This window comes from Myotis yumanensis, unplaced genomic scaffold, assembly GCF_028538775.1.
Source record: "Myotis yumanensis isolate MYYU_CA2020_CCGP unplaced genomic scaffold, mMyoYum1.0.hap1 SCAF_1, whole genome shotgun sequence".
Taxonomy (NCBI): domain Eukaryota; kingdom Metazoa; phylum Chordata; class Mammalia; order Chiroptera; family Vespertilionidae; genus Myotis; species Myotis yumanensis.
The window spans coordinates 35,085,589-35,102,321 of record NW_027223752.1 but is presented as its reverse complement, the minus strand read 5'-3'; the positions used below and the strand labels follow the sequence as shown (position 1 = coordinate 35,102,321).

General features: G+C 52.0%; 1 protein-coding gene across 1 annotated transcript in view; it reads left to right on the top strand.

The window, feature by feature from the left end:
- Positions 1 to 16,733, top strand: part of PLEKHH1 (pleckstrin homology, MyTH4 and FERM domain containing H1) — a 54,414-nt gene that overhangs the window by 24,801 nt on the left and 12,880 nt on the right. Inside the window, exons 5-14 of the mRNA XM_070417942.1 lie at positions 1,180 to 1,263; positions 3,471 to 3,552; positions 5,875 to 6,611; positions 9,552 to 9,630; positions 10,254 to 10,345; positions 11,708 to 11,858; positions 12,050 to 12,192; positions 12,992 to 13,102; positions 15,395 to 15,481; positions 15,809 to 15,970. Coding sequence (XP_070274043.1) covers positions 1,180 to 1,263; positions 3,471 to 3,552; positions 5,875 to 6,611; positions 9,552 to 9,630; positions 10,254 to 10,345; positions 11,708 to 11,858; positions 12,050 to 12,192; positions 12,992 to 13,102; positions 15,395 to 15,481; positions 15,809 to 15,970 — 1,728 coding nt within the window. The remainder of the gene's footprint in view (positions 1 to 1,179; positions 1,264 to 3,470; positions 3,553 to 5,874; positions 6,612 to 9,551; positions 9,631 to 10,253; positions 10,346 to 11,707; positions 11,859 to 12,049; positions 12,193 to 12,991; positions 13,103 to 15,394; positions 15,482 to 15,808; positions 15,971 to 16,733) is intronic.

The window sequence follows — 16,733 nt, the reverse complement described above, 5'->3', positions numbered from 1 at the left end:
AACTGGTTGAGTACCTGGGCCTCAGGCACCGTGCTGGGCCCTTGTGACTTCATGCCACAGTGCTCCGGGAGGGAGCTGGGCCATCCCCGGCCTGGAGGTGACATGCAGGCCCGAGGGTCGGGTGCCCACAGCAGATGAGCCTCCGAGGCAGAACCAAAGCCCCCAAGCCTGCCTTTCCTTCCAGCCTGGGCTGCTGTGCTTTCGAGACAAACCTCGCTTTTCTGTCACCTTATGTGCTCTCTTGATTATTTTGAGGGAATGGTGGTTCTCATGTGCTAATTCGGCTTTCTTTTCTGTTTTTAACCGCAAAGATAATACATGAGTCTAGTAAAAAATGCAGAAAGCCCAGAAGAGGATAAAATGACATTTTTCCTCTGTCCCCAATCCTTCCTTCCTACTCCTCCCTGTTAGCCGCTGTTCATTGTGAACGTGTCTTGTGTAGCAAAGCACAGCATCCTGTCTTCATGTTTATTTCTCCCTTATTTGTGGAAATATAGTGATTTTCAGTGTTGCGTTTTTTGCCTTTGGTGCTTTATCAAATGGCAACGGACGATTCCTGAGCAGGGGGTGTATTAGTTCAGTAGTATGTACATTTAAAACGTTGACAGATATTCTCAAATTGCTCCCAAAAAGACTTAGCCGGTTCATGTCAGAAAGGTTGTTTTCCAACATTTTTGATAATTTGGGACAATATTAAACTTTTAAATTGTGTTAGTCTGATAGAGGAAAATGATGTCTCACTTTTATCAGATTTCTTAAAATTATGATGGAGACTGAACAGCTTTTTCATGGGTTTTGTTGCCTCCTTTTTCTGTTGATTTACTGTTCATATCCTTTGGGTTGTTTATTTCAAATTAGACCTTTGTATGTGTTGCAAATCATCCTCCAGTTGGTCTTTTGATTTTGTCTAAGGGATTCTTTTCGTTTTTGGCCAGATAGTAATTTATCGTGATGGCATAGATTTATTAGCCTTTTCCTTCATGACTTTTTGGGATTTCTCTATGCTTAGAAAGGCTTTTCCCACTTTAAGAATATTAAACATATTCATAAGTGAATTTATTTTTTTTCTATTAGGGCACCCTGTACAGTTGCCTGATATTTCTTCTCAGGGTTTCACGCCTTGAATTATTCACTAAAACAGTGACTTGTCATTAACTGAAGATCCTCTCTCTCTTGTAGAAGCAGATGAGAGCTGAGGAAGCAAAGATTGTTCAAGAAAAAGCTGCAAAGATCAAGGAATGGGTGACCCTAAAGTTAGCAGAGGTGAGTCACACACTCTTGGACGTGAATTGCCCGTGCCCCTCAGCCTTTTTCTGCCTCCTGTGTGAGGGGCCTTGACCGATCTTTATTTTGTTAACCATTTGCCCTTCATTCAGCCTAAATGCTGAGACCCTCCACTCACTTTCCCCTTCCTCTGTGCGGCTGGTTCCCAGAGCTCCTGAGTCACTTTGTGCTGTAAGTTTGGGGGAAGGGAATGAGCCTCACTTCTGTAGAGTCGCATCTGTTCCCACTGAGGTGCACACGCGGTCCTTACCGTCCGCTCTCTCTGCTTTCTCCTCTGTCCTCTCCATTCCTTTTAATGTTTAAAAATACACATAAGTTGTACCATTGCAGCTGGGTTTCCAGTGTAAATTGTAGTGGCATTAAGTACTTTCACAACCATCTCTACAGTCTGTTTCCAAAACGTTTCAGCGCCCCAAATAGAAACTCAGTTCCCATTCAACACTAGCTCCATTCTCTCTTCCCTCCGCCTCCCGGCCCCTGACAGGCCCGGTTCTACTTTCCACAAATGCCATCATCTTCGTAGTTCACCACTTGCTATAGCTTTGTTTAGGAAACTCAGGACTAGAAGCTACAAGTGCTACTAACAGAACAAACAAACAACAAACAGAAATAATAAAAAACCTCTTTTTAAACACAAGGAAAAGGAATTAAGGTTTGGAAAAGGATGGAAGCTCATTTGTTCCCCTCTGTCCTGACACATGTGGCCACACCTGTAGGGGGTCATCTGTCCCCTTCTGTGGACACACATCTCAGGTCGCCTGCTAGGCTGTAAGTTCTTGGGGACAGAGCTGATGATTGCACAGCCCTCTTGCTAAAAGGTATGCTGGATTTCATTTAAAAGAAATGCATCCTCGCCGAAACCGGTTTGGCTCAGTGGATAGAGCGTCGGCCTGCAGACTGAGAGGTCCCGGGTTCGATTCCGGTCAAGGGCATGTACCTGGGTTGCAGGCACATCCCGGGTGGGGGATGTGCAAGAGGCCGCTGGTCAATGTTTCTCCCTCATCGTTGTTTCTAACTCTCTCTATCTCTCTCCCTTCCTCTCTGTGAAAAATCAATAAAATATATTAAAAAAAAAAAAAAAAAAAAAAGAAATGCATCCTTAGCCATTTGGCTCAGTGGATAGAGCATTGGCCTGTGGACCGAAGAGTCCCTGGTTCAATTCCATTCAAGGGCACAAACTCAGTGGCAGGCTCCTCCCTGGCCCAGGCCCTGTTCAGGGCTCGTGCAGGAGGCAACCAATGGAAGTGTTTCTCGCACATCGATATTTCCTTCTCACTTCCACTCTCTCTAAAATCAATGGAAAAATATCCTAGGGTGAGAATTAAAAAAAAAAAAATTTTTTTTTTTAAGAAATGCAGCAACCACGAGGATGGATCTCATAGAAGTACATGCTGACACAGAAGTACATGCTGTATAATTCCATTTGTATAAAGTTCAAAAACGGGTACAACAAAATCCATATGACCTTAGCTGTTTGGCTCAGTGGGATAGAGCTTTGGCCTGCAGACTGAAGGGCCCTTGTCAAGGGCACATACCTCGGTTGCAGGCTCGATCAGTCCCCGGCCCTGGTTGGGGCACATGCGGGAGGTGACCAATCTGTGTGTCTCTCTCACATTGATGTTTCTCTCTCTGTGTCTCTCCCCCTCTCTTCTACTCTCTCTAAAAATCAGTGGAAAAATACTTTCGGATGCAGATTAACAACATTTTTAAGAATCAATATATGTAAGGATTCATACTTAGATGGTGAAACCCAGAAAGCAGGGCAGTGAGTCTCTTAAACTTAGAAGAATGGTTGTCTCTAGGGAGGGAGGGAGGGACGTGTGATTAGAAAAGGCAAGCCCAGGGTTGTTGGAAGGCTGGAAAATTCCTTAACCTGGATGGTGGTCACATGCGTGTTCGTTTCAGCATCATTTACGCTGTTCATTGACGTGCTATGCAGTTTTCTGTGTATGTGTGTTTCACAATTTTAAAAAGCTTAAAAATGAAACTAGAAAGAAAAGGGCAGGGATTGCCAAATGGAATTCTATCCCAAACGCAACTGCTTAGCCCAGAGGAAGGGAGGAGCTCAGGGCAGCACTGTTCTTTTTCGAAGATTTGATCTTTAAAAAGGATTTTAAGCTTATTTTGAATGATACGTCTAAGCTGTAAGCTGAGTATTCTAAACCTTCCGTTTTCCTTGTGCCCAGCTTGAGATGGAGAACCAGCACTTGAAAAGCTGTAATCAGCGCCTGGTGGAGCAGGTGGCAGCCCTTCAAGAAGCCCTAGAAGGTAAGTGGGCCAGTGTGTGTGTGTGTGCGCATGCGTGCCTGCCTCTGTGTGCATGTTTGTATGTTAGGGTGTGTGCCGGTGTGTGTGTGTGTGTGTGCACCAGGGCATATGTGTGTGCCTCTGTGTGTGTGTGCACGGTGTGTGTGTGTGTGTGTGTCGGGGTGTGGGGCTGAATTAAGATAGCTTTTTTTTTTTTTAACAGAATATGATTATATTTAATGCACAAGTTTGATACAACCAAAAAGTAAAACAGCAGAGTAAAATAGTAACAAAAAACATGGTATAACATTTGCAATGCATGAGCAATGGTTAACATCTTTAGTTATAAACAAGCTCTTAAAATCCAGTGACACTATAATAATGCAAGGAAGCTGGAAAAATGAAATGAAAAAAGTACAAGTAATGATTAAGCAGTGAGCATATATGATTTTGCTGAGCAGTGATTAAGAATAACTTCTCTGCAGTGTCAGTGAGCAGAATAAAGACAATGACACCTAATAGTCTACAGCTTTGAACAGTGTTGTGCAGTTTGAAGTCTCAAACAGGGGGAGGCAGAATAAAGAGAAGGACCTAGAATGAGGGGAAAGCTAACTTCTGAGTTTATATATAAATTGAGTATTTTTAGCCAGAGTAATTCCAATTCATTGGAATTTTTTCAACAAGTTAGTTGAATAAATTCAAAAGGAATAATATAAAAGCATGTTTAATGCAGAGAAGATGCGTGGCCAGTGTAAGCGCCTAAAACACTACTTGTCTACAGTGTCTGGGCAGCACCACAAGGGAGCGCACTAACTCTATTAGTAGATGATAGCGTAGGGAGTACAGTCGGTTTGTACTGTGATCCGAATATATGGGGCCTGGTGGGTACCCGAAACATTGAGGGGACACTTGACTTTTGAGTATACCTGAAACTAATACAAAGTAATAGTGAATGTAATCTAATTGAAAAATAAAAAGACATTAGATGACATGGGGCAGGGTAAAATCAAAAGGGAAACAAAGGTACATAATAACTACATACTTAACAAATTTCTATGTTGCCTAAAATCTAAAAAAAAGGACTATTTTTAATGAATACATTTTAAATCTACGCTACGATAATAAGTAAAATAGAAACATATGGGAGCCTTGGAGGAGGCCTCGCCACGGCACGTCCAGGGCTTCGGGATTAAGGTCTCCAGCTTTCCATCTCCTGGTGCCAGTCCCACAGCAACAAGGACAACAGTCGACATGCTGCTTACAGTTCTCGCCACCACCCGCTGGGTCACCTTGGACACGCGCGCCCGTCCTGTCAGGCTGGCAGGGAGTGTCCATGGCCACGCCCGAGAGGCTCCTCTGGGCCGCTCTGAGGCCTGGCTGCGGGTGTTTCAGATGGTGGCAGAAGCGAGTCTGTTCCGACATCCCACGCATGTCTCCAGGACGCTCCTGGGCCAGGGATGGAAGTGGGGCGCACTGCGTGAGGACTTGAGGCGGTGGTGTCATCCTCGGGAACCACCATCTCCTGTGGTTCAGTTGAGCCTCAGGGAACAAAGAGCTCCACGGAAAGACAAAGGCTCCCGATATTGGTTGTCCTCACTTGTCAAATTCACTTTCCTTTCCTCCTTTTCACTCCTGCAGTCTCGTCGTCTCCCTTCTTCTCTCCTTGGGTAATTGATTCTCCTCCTTCCTCCTCCTCACATGGTACAGCTCTGTGCTGCATTAGTCTTTAAGTCACATGCTGTCTTGATCTCTTAAAAGCATTAATCAGGCCCAATGGCAATACAAGGCCAGACCCACCACCACACATGCCCAAGATGTTGATAGGCAAGATGGACGACAGGCACAAATTAGCTGTGCCTTTAAAATTCCTGTTGTTGAAATGTTCCTTTTGAAATACCTTTTAAAAATGTGAATGCACAAAGTAGAAGCAGTCCTTCCATTCACATGTCTGCACACTGAGATTTTGCCATCGTCGTCCAGACAACTTTCTCTTCCATACTCAGTCACTTTAGATTGTCATGTAGCAACATACAAATACATGGATGAGCAATGCCTTATTGTTTAACGAGCACATGCACAAAAATTCCAAAGTGTGTCGAAGCCATCACCGGGATAGTGACACTGATGGTGAATCATTGCCCTTAGCTTTTCTGGTATATGAACTAGAGGCACATGGACACACCTCTTGTCAATATACACTTGTTGATCTTTGTTCAAAAATGACAATTTTAAGTATCAATTTAAAACTCACATCCACATAAGAATGTTTTATCAGTGGTTAGATTATATTCTTTAAGTAAGCTAAGATAGCTCTTGACATGCCTTCTTTTGCCCCAACGATAGCTCTTCAGATGGCGCTTTCAGAGAATCTGCTGGTGGCCCCCCAGGAAATCCCAGCGCAGGATTCCGTCCCTGCAGGGCCAGGAGCCCAGCTGATGGGGCAGGACAGTGGTGCTCAGGCCCAGGATGCTCTGAAGGCCGCTCTGCCGAGCGAGGACCCTGTCCCTGAAGTGAGAAGCGCCATGGAGGAGTTCAGTTCCATCGTGGTCTGTCCCGGGGGACCATCAGAGGCCAAGACCCTTCCATCTCGTCTGGGAAGAGAGGGCTCTTCTGGCCAGCTGTGCGTGCAGACTTGCACCCCCGGACATGCTTTGTCTTCCTGGGATGAGGGCCTGACCACTGCTCAGGGAGGGTCACTCCCTGGGACAAAGACCTCTGCCAGGGAAGGTGGCCCCGGCTGCAGCCTGACCCTCCCGAAGGTGCGGGCTCCCAGCGCCCCCTACGACAGTGTCCAGCCGGCCAGGCGGCACCACAGCCAGCCTCCGGTGGGCCCTGAGCGCTCCAACCACGTGGGGAGCGCGGAGATTGGGACCCTCGCCGCCCTCCCCCACTCCGGCCTTCCCCAGGTGGCGGCCCCCGCTGAGCTCGAGGAGGAACCAGAGAAGATGGAGATGGAGGAGCCACCCCCAGCCGCGAGGAAGGAGGAAAGAGAGAGCCAGAAGGTCTCCACAGCTGAGCTGGCGGAAGTGGATTTGGGAGGCAAACCCCCCACACCCCCCTTGCACCGGTTTCCATCCTGGGTAAGAGGCCACCTGGGGGCGGGGCGGGGCTGATGATGTGACCAGTGTCCTCAAGCACAGCCACACACTGAGCAGGGACGGGGCGGTCCTCCTCGTGGTGCCTCCAGGAGCAGGGTCCACGGGGCCTGCCCAGAGCTCCCAGCCAGCCAGGGGCAGAGCCGGGATTTGGAGTGACTGGGAGGAGGCCAGCTCTCGTGTCTGAAGCAAGCGCCCGCCGTGTGCCACTCGCCACGTTGGTGCTGGGTGGGGCTGTGTGCACGTCGTCTTGTTTGGCCTCTGACTCTCAGAGGTGGTGCCGCGTGGGCGCTAAGGGCAGGGCTGCCAACATCCATCACTCGGGTTGGATCGCTACCTCTGTGACCGGGGCAAGTGACTAATCCTCTGTGCCTCGGTTTCCCTGTATGTAAAATGGGGATAACGGTACCTGCTTTATCGGGTTAATAGTAATAAGCACTTGCAGCAGTGGGTCATGGGAAGTGGCACGTAAGTGCTGGTCGTTGTTATTTCTGAGCCCCGGCTTCCTTCCTTGTACCACCGGGGAAAACGCTGTGCTGTCCAGGGGAACGGCTTCAGATCGGCTCTCTGGGTGGGGAGACCGATGAGGCGAGAGCGCCACGCGCTAATCTTTGTAGAGCTGGGCGAGGGGTCTGTGAAGTCGCACTTGATTCTGTTCTCTCCACTTTCGTGTCTCAAGTTTTCCATGAAATGGAAGGGGGTGGGGATGGACCTTGCTGAGGTTGCACAGTCCGTGGTGAGGGCGAGATGAGATCACAGGTGTCGACAGCCGAGCACAGAGCCCGCCACAGGCCAGGACTCCTTGCCTGTCTGTGCAGGAGTGAGATGCTGTTTTCCTTCGCAGACGGGGGAACTGCTCTCCCTGCAGACTGGGTGAGGTGCCCAAGGTCACGTCGTAGTTGGTGAGGGCCAGGCTCTAAGTAAGACCCGCGGGGCAGTGAGGGTGTTCCGGGAAGGGCCCTGGACTGGGGCAGATAAATTGGCACCAAGTAGTAAGATTAGGCACAAAAAGGTGCTTCCTCCCAGTGGTGGTGGGCAGGCCCCGGGAGCTGGCTCTGACGCTCCAGCTTCCTGCCTCTTGGGGGACATCGGAGAGAAGCTGTCAGCCTCTCCCTCCGGGTCTGACCCTGGGTGCCGCTGTGATGTGAGGCAGCACCGCAGGGGGTAGGGGACGTCTGTCAGGCTCCTGGCAGCACAGGGAATTGTGTGCCCTCCCCCCCCCCCCCCCCCACCCCATCACTGCTGGGAGGCCCACCTCAGCAGCACCTTCCAGGGTCTCCTTTTGAAATGCTGTTAGTTGGGGCCTCATCACCCCAGGCTTACGGGCTGGTGCTTAGCAGTGATTGCCACAGGGGGACCTGGATGACTGACACACCTGCTGGGGGGAGGTAGGAGGTCCACAGGCCAAGGATTGCGGAGCTGTCCCTGAAGCCCCAGGTCCTGGCAGGGCCACAGGAAGGGTAAGGCAGGGAAGCAGCAGGTGGACCGGGAGCAAAGGGGCAGGTGGGACAAGGTGGAGAAGCTTTGAAATGGGGGGAAGGGCCAGGCCGGGCTGGAATGCCATCAGAACCAGCCTCCTCTTGGTCACTGTGGTCTTGTAAATACAAATGCTCTTGGAGCCCTAAAGCCCAGGTGGGCAGCGAGGGAGCACTCAGCAAGGGGCCAGCAGGGGGGCTTAGCTCCACCCCGGCCCTGAGACAGGCTCTCTCCCATCGGCTTCGGAAGCCACAGTGGCCAGGGAGCCCAGCCTTTCTTCTCAGGTGAGACCAACTGGGCAGTGACCATGTTGGGGGCGGGAACCAAGACCGAGAATTACAAGGCCATCCCATCTGAGGGAGTCTGATAATCTTATTTGCCTATTTAGGGTTTGCAGAGCCCTTTTTCTGTGGACCTCCAAAATAACCTTCGTTAGACATGAGACGACCTTCTGTGAAAGACTCCTATCTGTTCAGTGATAGTTGCCTAAATCCCTAAATCATGGTGAACCTGAATTCCTCAAGCTTCGCTTTTTCATTGTCCGCCACTACTGAGAGTAATCATCTTGATGCCTAATTTTACCACTTGGTCCCAATTTATCTGCCCCACCCCAGTGCCCCTCCTGAGGCACCCTCACTGCCTCACACGTCTTCCCTTCCCTTCCCACGCCCTTATCCGGGGATCTCATCCCAGCCCGGCCCATGCGTCAACCCCTACTGCCCTGCCCTCTGAGCTGACCTTCTCTGGTCCTTGTGACTCACCAGTCACCAGCGGGGGCCTTTGTTGTCTGTTTATCTTGAGTGGAGAAAAGAGATATGCAGAAGGAGGTGGGGCCATCCAGGGGAGAGGCTAGAGTTGAGGGTGGGCGTTCCCCATCCACACTCTTGTGCGCCTTGTACGTGGGGTTTTCAGTTGAGTGAGGTACACAGGCTTTGTGGGTGGGACCAGAGCCTAGCCATGATGTGACATTATTACTGTAGAGGAAATATGTGTCCCAGCTTCCAAAGTGACTGACAAAAGGTCATGCCCTCACCTGGGGGCTGACTTCCTCGTGCTCAGCACCCCACTTCTGGGGGTGAGAGCCTGAGACCCAAGAGCTGTGAAATGGGTCAGGCCATGGACCCCTCTCCTCGGAGTCTCCCCCCCCCCCCCCCCGGAAGGGAGGGGTCAGAGAGGTGAGAAGCTGTTGGGCACTGGTTATAGTCCAGGTGTTAGATGTTCACATTAATAACTTAATTGGATTCTCACACAGCCTGAGTGTATTACCCCCATTTCAGAGCTGAGGCCCAGAAATGACGTAACTTGCCCCATTCTCCTGCCTGTGAGCGGCCGAGCCTGGGTGTGGACGCAGGTCTGGCTGCCTGCAAAGCCATGCTCTTCTCCACACCCAGGAGGGGCTGGGGTGGGCGTAGCCGTGGGCTCTGAGCCTCCTGGGCCCTCTCATTCCAGGAGAGCCGCATCTATGCCGTGGCCACGTCAGGCATGTGTCTCTCGGACGTACCTCCCCGAAGTAGTGCCACCTGCTTCGGTGAGTGCCAAGTGGGGTGCCCGTGGTAGGCAGGGTGGGCGTGCGGGGAAGAGAGGCTTCTGGGCAACACCCAGGGCTCTGGTCACCGGGCACCCCATTTCCACTTCCCCCCACCCCCCAACAGGTGAGTTTCAGGTGAAATCACAGCCAGGGCTGCCTTGGAGAGAAAAGGAAAGGGCAGATTCAACCCATTACCTGCTGGGTGGGCGTGGCCTTGAACAGTGTTGTAGCCAATCAGAGAGCTGGAGGGGACTTTAGAGGAGGGGGTCCCCCAGCCCAGCCTCCTACCTGCACTGCAGTGAAGGCTGTGGGTGGAAGGGCCCCAATGCCTTGATTTATGTGAGCCCCCGAGGGAGGCCCATCCCCACCCTGTCCCCCAAGTCCTGGGCCAGCCACGGAGTCCCCACAGGCTGTGAGCGCCCCGTAGCGCGTGACTGGAACTCGCCTTGGCCAGAGTGGGACTGAAGGCCCTGGCCCCCGTCCTGAGATCTGTCCGCAGAGTGCTGTTTCCGGCAACTCCGTCTGCAGCTTTCCTCCTCCTCCCTCTGCCGTCCCCACACCCTGTCCTGGGCCACGGCACTGGGCACTGGAGGTCATCTCGTCCCTCTTCCCCACCCCTCCAGGTTCGAGACCTCCCTCCATTTCGTCCCCTGGGCCTTTCTCGGGCCTTGTCTACAAGAACTGCACGGTGCCTGTCTACACAGTCCTGAAGGGGGTAAGAAGCTGCTCTCCGAGGACGCCCCCCCCCCCCGCAGGCTCCTTGTCCAGTCAGCGGCTGGAGTGGGGCCCCAGGGTCAGACTTTTAGTAGAAAGATTCTACATTTACAAAAATTTGAATAAATATGATTGTGGGCAAAGGAAGAAGTAAAAGGTTAAACCTATGCCTGCTCCACCTGTCCCCCCCATCTTGTCACACGCGTGTCTTGGAGGGTGGGGCTCCTTTTAGAACTTTTTATGGGGACGAGGTGGCCGAGTGGTTAAGGCGATGGACTGCTAGAACTTTTTATGTATTTTACACTCCCATATAAACTCGATACATCCCCAGACTTTTTAAAACAAAAATCAGATAAAAGTGCAACATGTTTCATATGCATTTTTGTCTCTTTTTATGATTAGTTTTTGAAATCATAACAATTATACTTCGTAAAGCTTTTTATAGAAGAATAAAAAGCCAAAAGTGGAGTTTCCCCCCACATTGCTTTTCCCGAACTCCCAGCCCAGAGGCAGCTGTCATTCATGGTCTGGTGTTTATTCTGTAAGGCCTTCTGCTGTGTTCACAAATGCGTTTGCAAATAGGCGCTATCTCTCACTTGCACACACACGTGCATGAACACAGGGGGTCACACTACATGTCATTCTACCCCTTGCTTGTTCACCCAGCCGTGTGCCAGGCCTTCCTGCCGTACCTCCCCTTGTAGGGCTGTCGAGTACCCTCGCGCAGATGCCCACAGCTACCTTATCCTGTCCTCCACTGATTGACAGTTTAGGACACACCTCTGTTTTTCTCTAAAGTAAGTGGTGTGATGGACATCATTGTGCAAATATCTCTCTGTGCACTTATATATACGTATCTCCGGAGGACAGAGTTCTAGAGGTGGGCTTTAAGTTTTGACAGGCAGTGCCAAATTGTCTTCTACAAAAACTTCATCACACCACAGAGAGCCCTTTTCTCCAGTTTCACCAGCATCAAGACCAGCAATCTTAGTAAATGTCTGTCAGTGGAGATGGTTTCCTCATCCCCACACATTGGTGAAGCTCCCATCCTCACACTCGGGCTGTGGTGTGGCTCTCTGGCCCCCTAGTGGCAGGGAGTAGGGGTCACAGTGGTTAGGTGTTCAGCTGGGGTGGGCCAGCTCTTTTAGGGACCACAGAGGATGGTGTGCCCCCCCACCACCATCAGCCCAAGGGGAAAGGTCAGGAAGGGACAGTTGTCTGGTGGGTGGCCTGACTGGGTGGTGGTGTCCTGGTGCCCAGACAGGCTGTGCTGGTCGCCCCTGAGCACCTGGAGCCGGAGTGCAGGTCGGGGGGTGGGGATTGTCTTGCAGCCTGAGCCGCATGGGAAGGGCCTGTCTTGCAGAGAGTCACGCAGATCAGCACCGTGCCCTTTGTGGACGAGTCCTCTGGGTCCGATGACGACTGCAGCTCTCAGGCGAGTTTCCAGAGCTCAGTCCCCTGCTCTGAGCCCAGGAAGACCAGTGGACTAGGCAGCCCCCGGGCTATCAAGAGAGGTACGGAGCAGGGGAGCTGAGGGGTGTGGACCACAAGGGGCCCCTCACCTCCTCCCATGGGCAGTCATGCATGGGGTCCCTGCTTGATCTCTGCCCGTGACCCTCAGCCCCAGACTCGGGGGTCCCGGGTGGGTGAGGAGCTGGGGCTGGCTGGCATGGGACACAGGCCTCGAATCCTCCCCCTGGGCCAGGTGTCTCCATGTCCTCTCTGAGCTCGGAGGGCGACTACGCCATCCCCCCAGATGCCTGCTCCCTGGACAGCGACTACTCAGAGCCTGAGCACAAACTACAGCGCACCTCATCCTACTCCACTGAGGGGCCGAGCCTGGGCAGGGTGAGCTGAGGGTGGCCCCACTGGATGGGGCTGAGGAGGGGCAGGGTGGGAGCTGCCTGCCTGGGACCCTCAGCACACTGTGGTCCACCGAGCCCCAGGGGTTACACAGAGTCCCTCGTTTTAGCTCCACGCTGACGGGATGCTGGGAGCTAACATTTCCTGAGTCCTTACCGTGTGCCAGGCACCATGCTCCGTGCTGTTCATGTACTGTCTCAGTTGTCCTCACATCCTCTCAGGATTGTTACCCCCATTTTGTGGATGAGAAGCCTGAGGCTCAGAGCCATGCTACTCCGGAGCCAGCAGTAAAGCCAGATCCCGTCCCCAGCCCTTGCTCCACACCACTGAGCTGCCCTGTCTGAATCTCCCCCGCCCCGAACCCTCCGCCCCAGCCTGATGGATGTGCCCACTGTCCCCCAAACCTCTCCCTTCCCGGCTGCCTCAGTGGCCGTCCTCCTCTTCCTGGCTCATCTGTGAGGGAAAGGCTGACCTCAAAGACAGTTCAGCCCTTTCCTGAAGGCCCCTCCCCCCGCCAGCCTCTCCCTTGTGCAGCCCCTGACCTGCCGCCTGCTCATGGTCAGGTGTGCCCCCCGGCCAGCAGGACTCTCCCCCAGCAGGCCCACCCATGTTTGATGTAGTCCTCTCTGAACCCTAAGCGGGACACAGTGCCCCGAAAATACGCACAGTAGGCACTCAGTCTTGTTTTTCTAACTGGTGACAGAGCAGTGACTCAACTGGGCCACGTGGGCCTGTGTGACGTCCACACCTCAGTGAGTCCCCGTCTGCGCTCTTCCCCCGGCAGGAGTCGCTGGAGAAGTCAGGCTACCTGCTGAAAATGGGCAGCCGGGTGAAGACGTGGAAGAGGCGCTGGTTTGTCCTGAGACAGGGACAGATCCTGTACTACAAGTCCCCGGTGAGACCCTCCTCCCCAGGACTGTCGTCTGAGGGACCCCACCCAGCCCCAGGACTGTGTGAGGAGAGCTGGAAGAGGGGCAGGTGGCCCATGCCAGAGGGCAGAGGTCTGGCAGGTGGGAGAGGCTTTGAGCCACACACAGACCATGAGGCTGGCCATTGTTTCTCCCAGTGAAATCAAGCACTGAGAAGACAAAGGCAATGCTAGATGAGGTGGCTTGGACATGCCTTCCTTCAGAAGCCGATTTCTTTTACCTGGTTCTGTAAAAGAACTGTTCTAAAAGGCGAGCCCAGCCTGGCCAGTGTGGCTCAGTGGTTGAATCAGGAGGTCACGGTTCCATTCCCGGTGAGGGCATGTGCCTGGTTGTGGGCTTGATCCCCAGTAGGGGGCGTGTAGGAGGCAGCGATCAATGATTCTCATCATTGATGTTTCTATCTCTCCCTCTCCCTTCCTCTAAAAAAAATAGAAACATATTTTTGATAAAGGAGAGCCCATTGCCTCCTCCCCGTCCTTCGTAATACGGTTCGGAATTAGGGAGCCTTGGACATGGGGACTTATTTTGACAGGCCCTCCCTGATTAATAACCATGTTAATGTTTTAGGGAGGGCAAAAAGGCCTTGTCTCTCGTGCAGATCTCGTTGATTGGCTGTGGCTGTCTCGAACACCTTGTTAAGGATTCTGGGCCTGGATTGCTCAATAGGCAGGCATGCTTTGATCGATTAGTAATGTCTGCAGTGGCACTGGAAACGGGAATGGTGATATATGAGCCACTTATTTGCCACACTAGATATAAAGGATGTAGTAGAAAAAATTTAAGGGCTTTATAGCTTAGTAATAAATTGGCGGCTTTGGACCCAATTTTCAAGGCTCGGTCTAAAAAGAACAAAATCTTACCATTTCTGGCAGCATAGGTAGACCTAGAGGGTATTATGCTAAGTCTGTCAGAAAAAGGCAAATACCACATGTTTTCACTTAAATTTGGAATCTAAAGTACAATATAAATGAGCAAACAAAGCAGAAACAGACTTAAAGACCCAGAGCACAGACTGATGGTTGCCTGAGTGGAGGGAGTTAGGGGGCTGGGCAAGAAAGGTGAAGGGATTGAGAAGTACAGATTAGTCGTTAAAAAACAGTCACAGGGATGTAAAGTACAGCCTAGGGCCGTGGTCGGCAAACTGCGGCTCTCGAGCCACATGCGGCTCTCTGGCCCCTTGAGTGTGGCTCTTCCACAAAATACCACGTGTGGGCGCGCACGTACAGTGCGATTGAAACTTCGTGGCCCATGCATAGAAGTCGGTATTTTGTGGAAGAGCCACACTCGAGGGGCCAGAGAGCCGCATGTGGCTCGCGAGCCGCAGTTTGCCGAGCCGCAGTTTGCCGACCACTGGCCTAGGGAGAATAGTGATATTGTAATAGCGGTGTGTGGTGCCAGGTGGGGCTGGCAATGTCAGCAGAGCACCTTGTGAGGTCTGTGATTGTCTAACCATGTGCTGTACACCTGAAACTAATACAGAATAATATTGACTGCACAGACAGGCCTCGGTTACGTCGGACTTGACGTACATCGTTTCGTGGTTACGTCACCATCTCCCATTTATTTATAAAAAAAAAGTTCGGATATTTCGACGTATGTACATAGGTGCTTTATGTTTTTTATTATTTATTTACCACAAGTAAAGTCAGGAATTGTTATCTTTTAAATTTTTTTAACTGTTTCACTTCATTACTGCTGTGCATGTGCTCCATGTGAGTGCTGAAGGTGCCTATGTAGGTGGGTTCCGACTTACGGCTAAATCGTTAAGTCGCACCGTAGGAACAGATCTCCAGCATAACCCGAGGACCTACTATAAACTGTAATTTAAAGTATTTTTAAGATTTTTTTAAAAAAGGAAAGAAGTAAAGGCTCAATCTACACTTTTTGAGCTGGGTCTGAGGGACCCACGTCTGACCATTGCTCCATTTGGCTAGAACCAGGACACAGAACACGTTACCCGCCATGCATAGCCAAGGAAAGCGTGGAATCACTTTCTCCTTAGCCATGACCTAGAGCAGCGGTTCTCAACCTGTGGGTCGTGACCCCTTTGGCGGTCGAACGACCCTTTCACAGGGGTCGCCTAAGACCATCCTGCATATCAGATATTTACATTACGACTCATAACAGTAGCAACATTACAGTTATGAAGTAGCAACGAAAATAATTTTATGGTTGGGTCACAACATGAGGAACTGTATTTAAAGGGCCAGAAGGTTGAGAACCACTGCCCTAGAGTGAGATCATGCCTTTCTTTACAGAGTGATATCATCCGGAAACCTCAAGGCCAAGTGGAACTGAACTCCCGTTGCCAGATTGTTCGAGAGGAGGGTGCACAGACCTTCCAGGTGAGCAGGGTCCTAACAGCTAGAATCGTAGGCAGAGAGGTGCTGGTTTGGATGTGGCTGTGATGGTTACAGAGGTGGGGCCACACGGGCGTGAGTGAAAGACACTTGGGTGTGACCCTAATCGGTGAGTCCGAGGAAGGAAGAGGACACAGAATGTGAGAGTGAAGGAAGGAGAGACAGGGAGAGCAAGACGAGGAGGAGAAGGAGGGGCGAGTACCAGGGTAGGGAGCAGGAGGCCAGTGGGCGCTGGGGTTTGTGCCACCCAGAGCCAGTTTCTGTTATTCTACCTCCTGGGTCCCGGCCCCGCCCCGGCCCCCTCCTGCACAGCTCGTCTCTGAGAAGAAAACCTATTACCTGACGGCGGACTCGCCCTGCCTGCTGGAGGAGTGGATCCGAGTGCTGCAGAGGCTGCTGAAGGTCCAGGCCCTTGGGCCGCCAGCCCTGCCTCAGGGGGGCACCAAGCCCACCGTGAAGGGCTGGCTGACCAAGGTATGGCTGCAGCTGGTGGGGGAGGAAGGTGGGCCTTCTGAGAGTTGGGATTCAGGAGCGGGAGTGCCAAGGGGCACTGGGCCACCTCCTGATCCACAACTCCTCCAGGGATTTCCTCACAGGGATTAGCTGGTTGGCCTCAAACACGGTCTGACCACACAGGGATGGGGAATGGTTCCCTGGAAACACGGTCGGCTGTTAGAACAACAGCTCTTCTCAAGACAGGAATGTGCCCATTTTGAGGTCATTAGGGGTCCCCCACCCCAACCTGAACCCACCGGTATGAATAGTGGGCAGCTGGGACCTAAGCAAGGTAGGTGTGGCCACTTAAAAACGTATAATATCCCAGGCCTGCCCTGAAGACGTTTTAGTGAGGGCTCTTCTGGTTGCAAAGAGCGGAGAAGCACATGTTAACCCCAAGTAAGAGGGGACATTAACAAGGAAGCATGGGAACTAGACCCAAAGCCGCCAGGAGGCAGAGCGGCTTGTCGGAGCGCGCTCAGTGGGTCCTCGCAGCTCTCTCTGCCTCTGCGTCCCATTCAGTCCCCTCTGTGTGTGCCTGCGGTCACCACACCATTTACACTGGCCTCCCTGCCCTTCCCTTCCTCTCAGCTTTCCTACCACTCTAGCCTCTGCTAACGCAGGTTCTTCCCCGTCACATTCCTGGGACAGGACCCCCATTGGCCTGGGCTCACTGGGATGGATGGGGCGTGCCCTGGGGCCCACTGCGGCCAGCGCTGTGAAAGAGCTGGTTCCCTCAGGG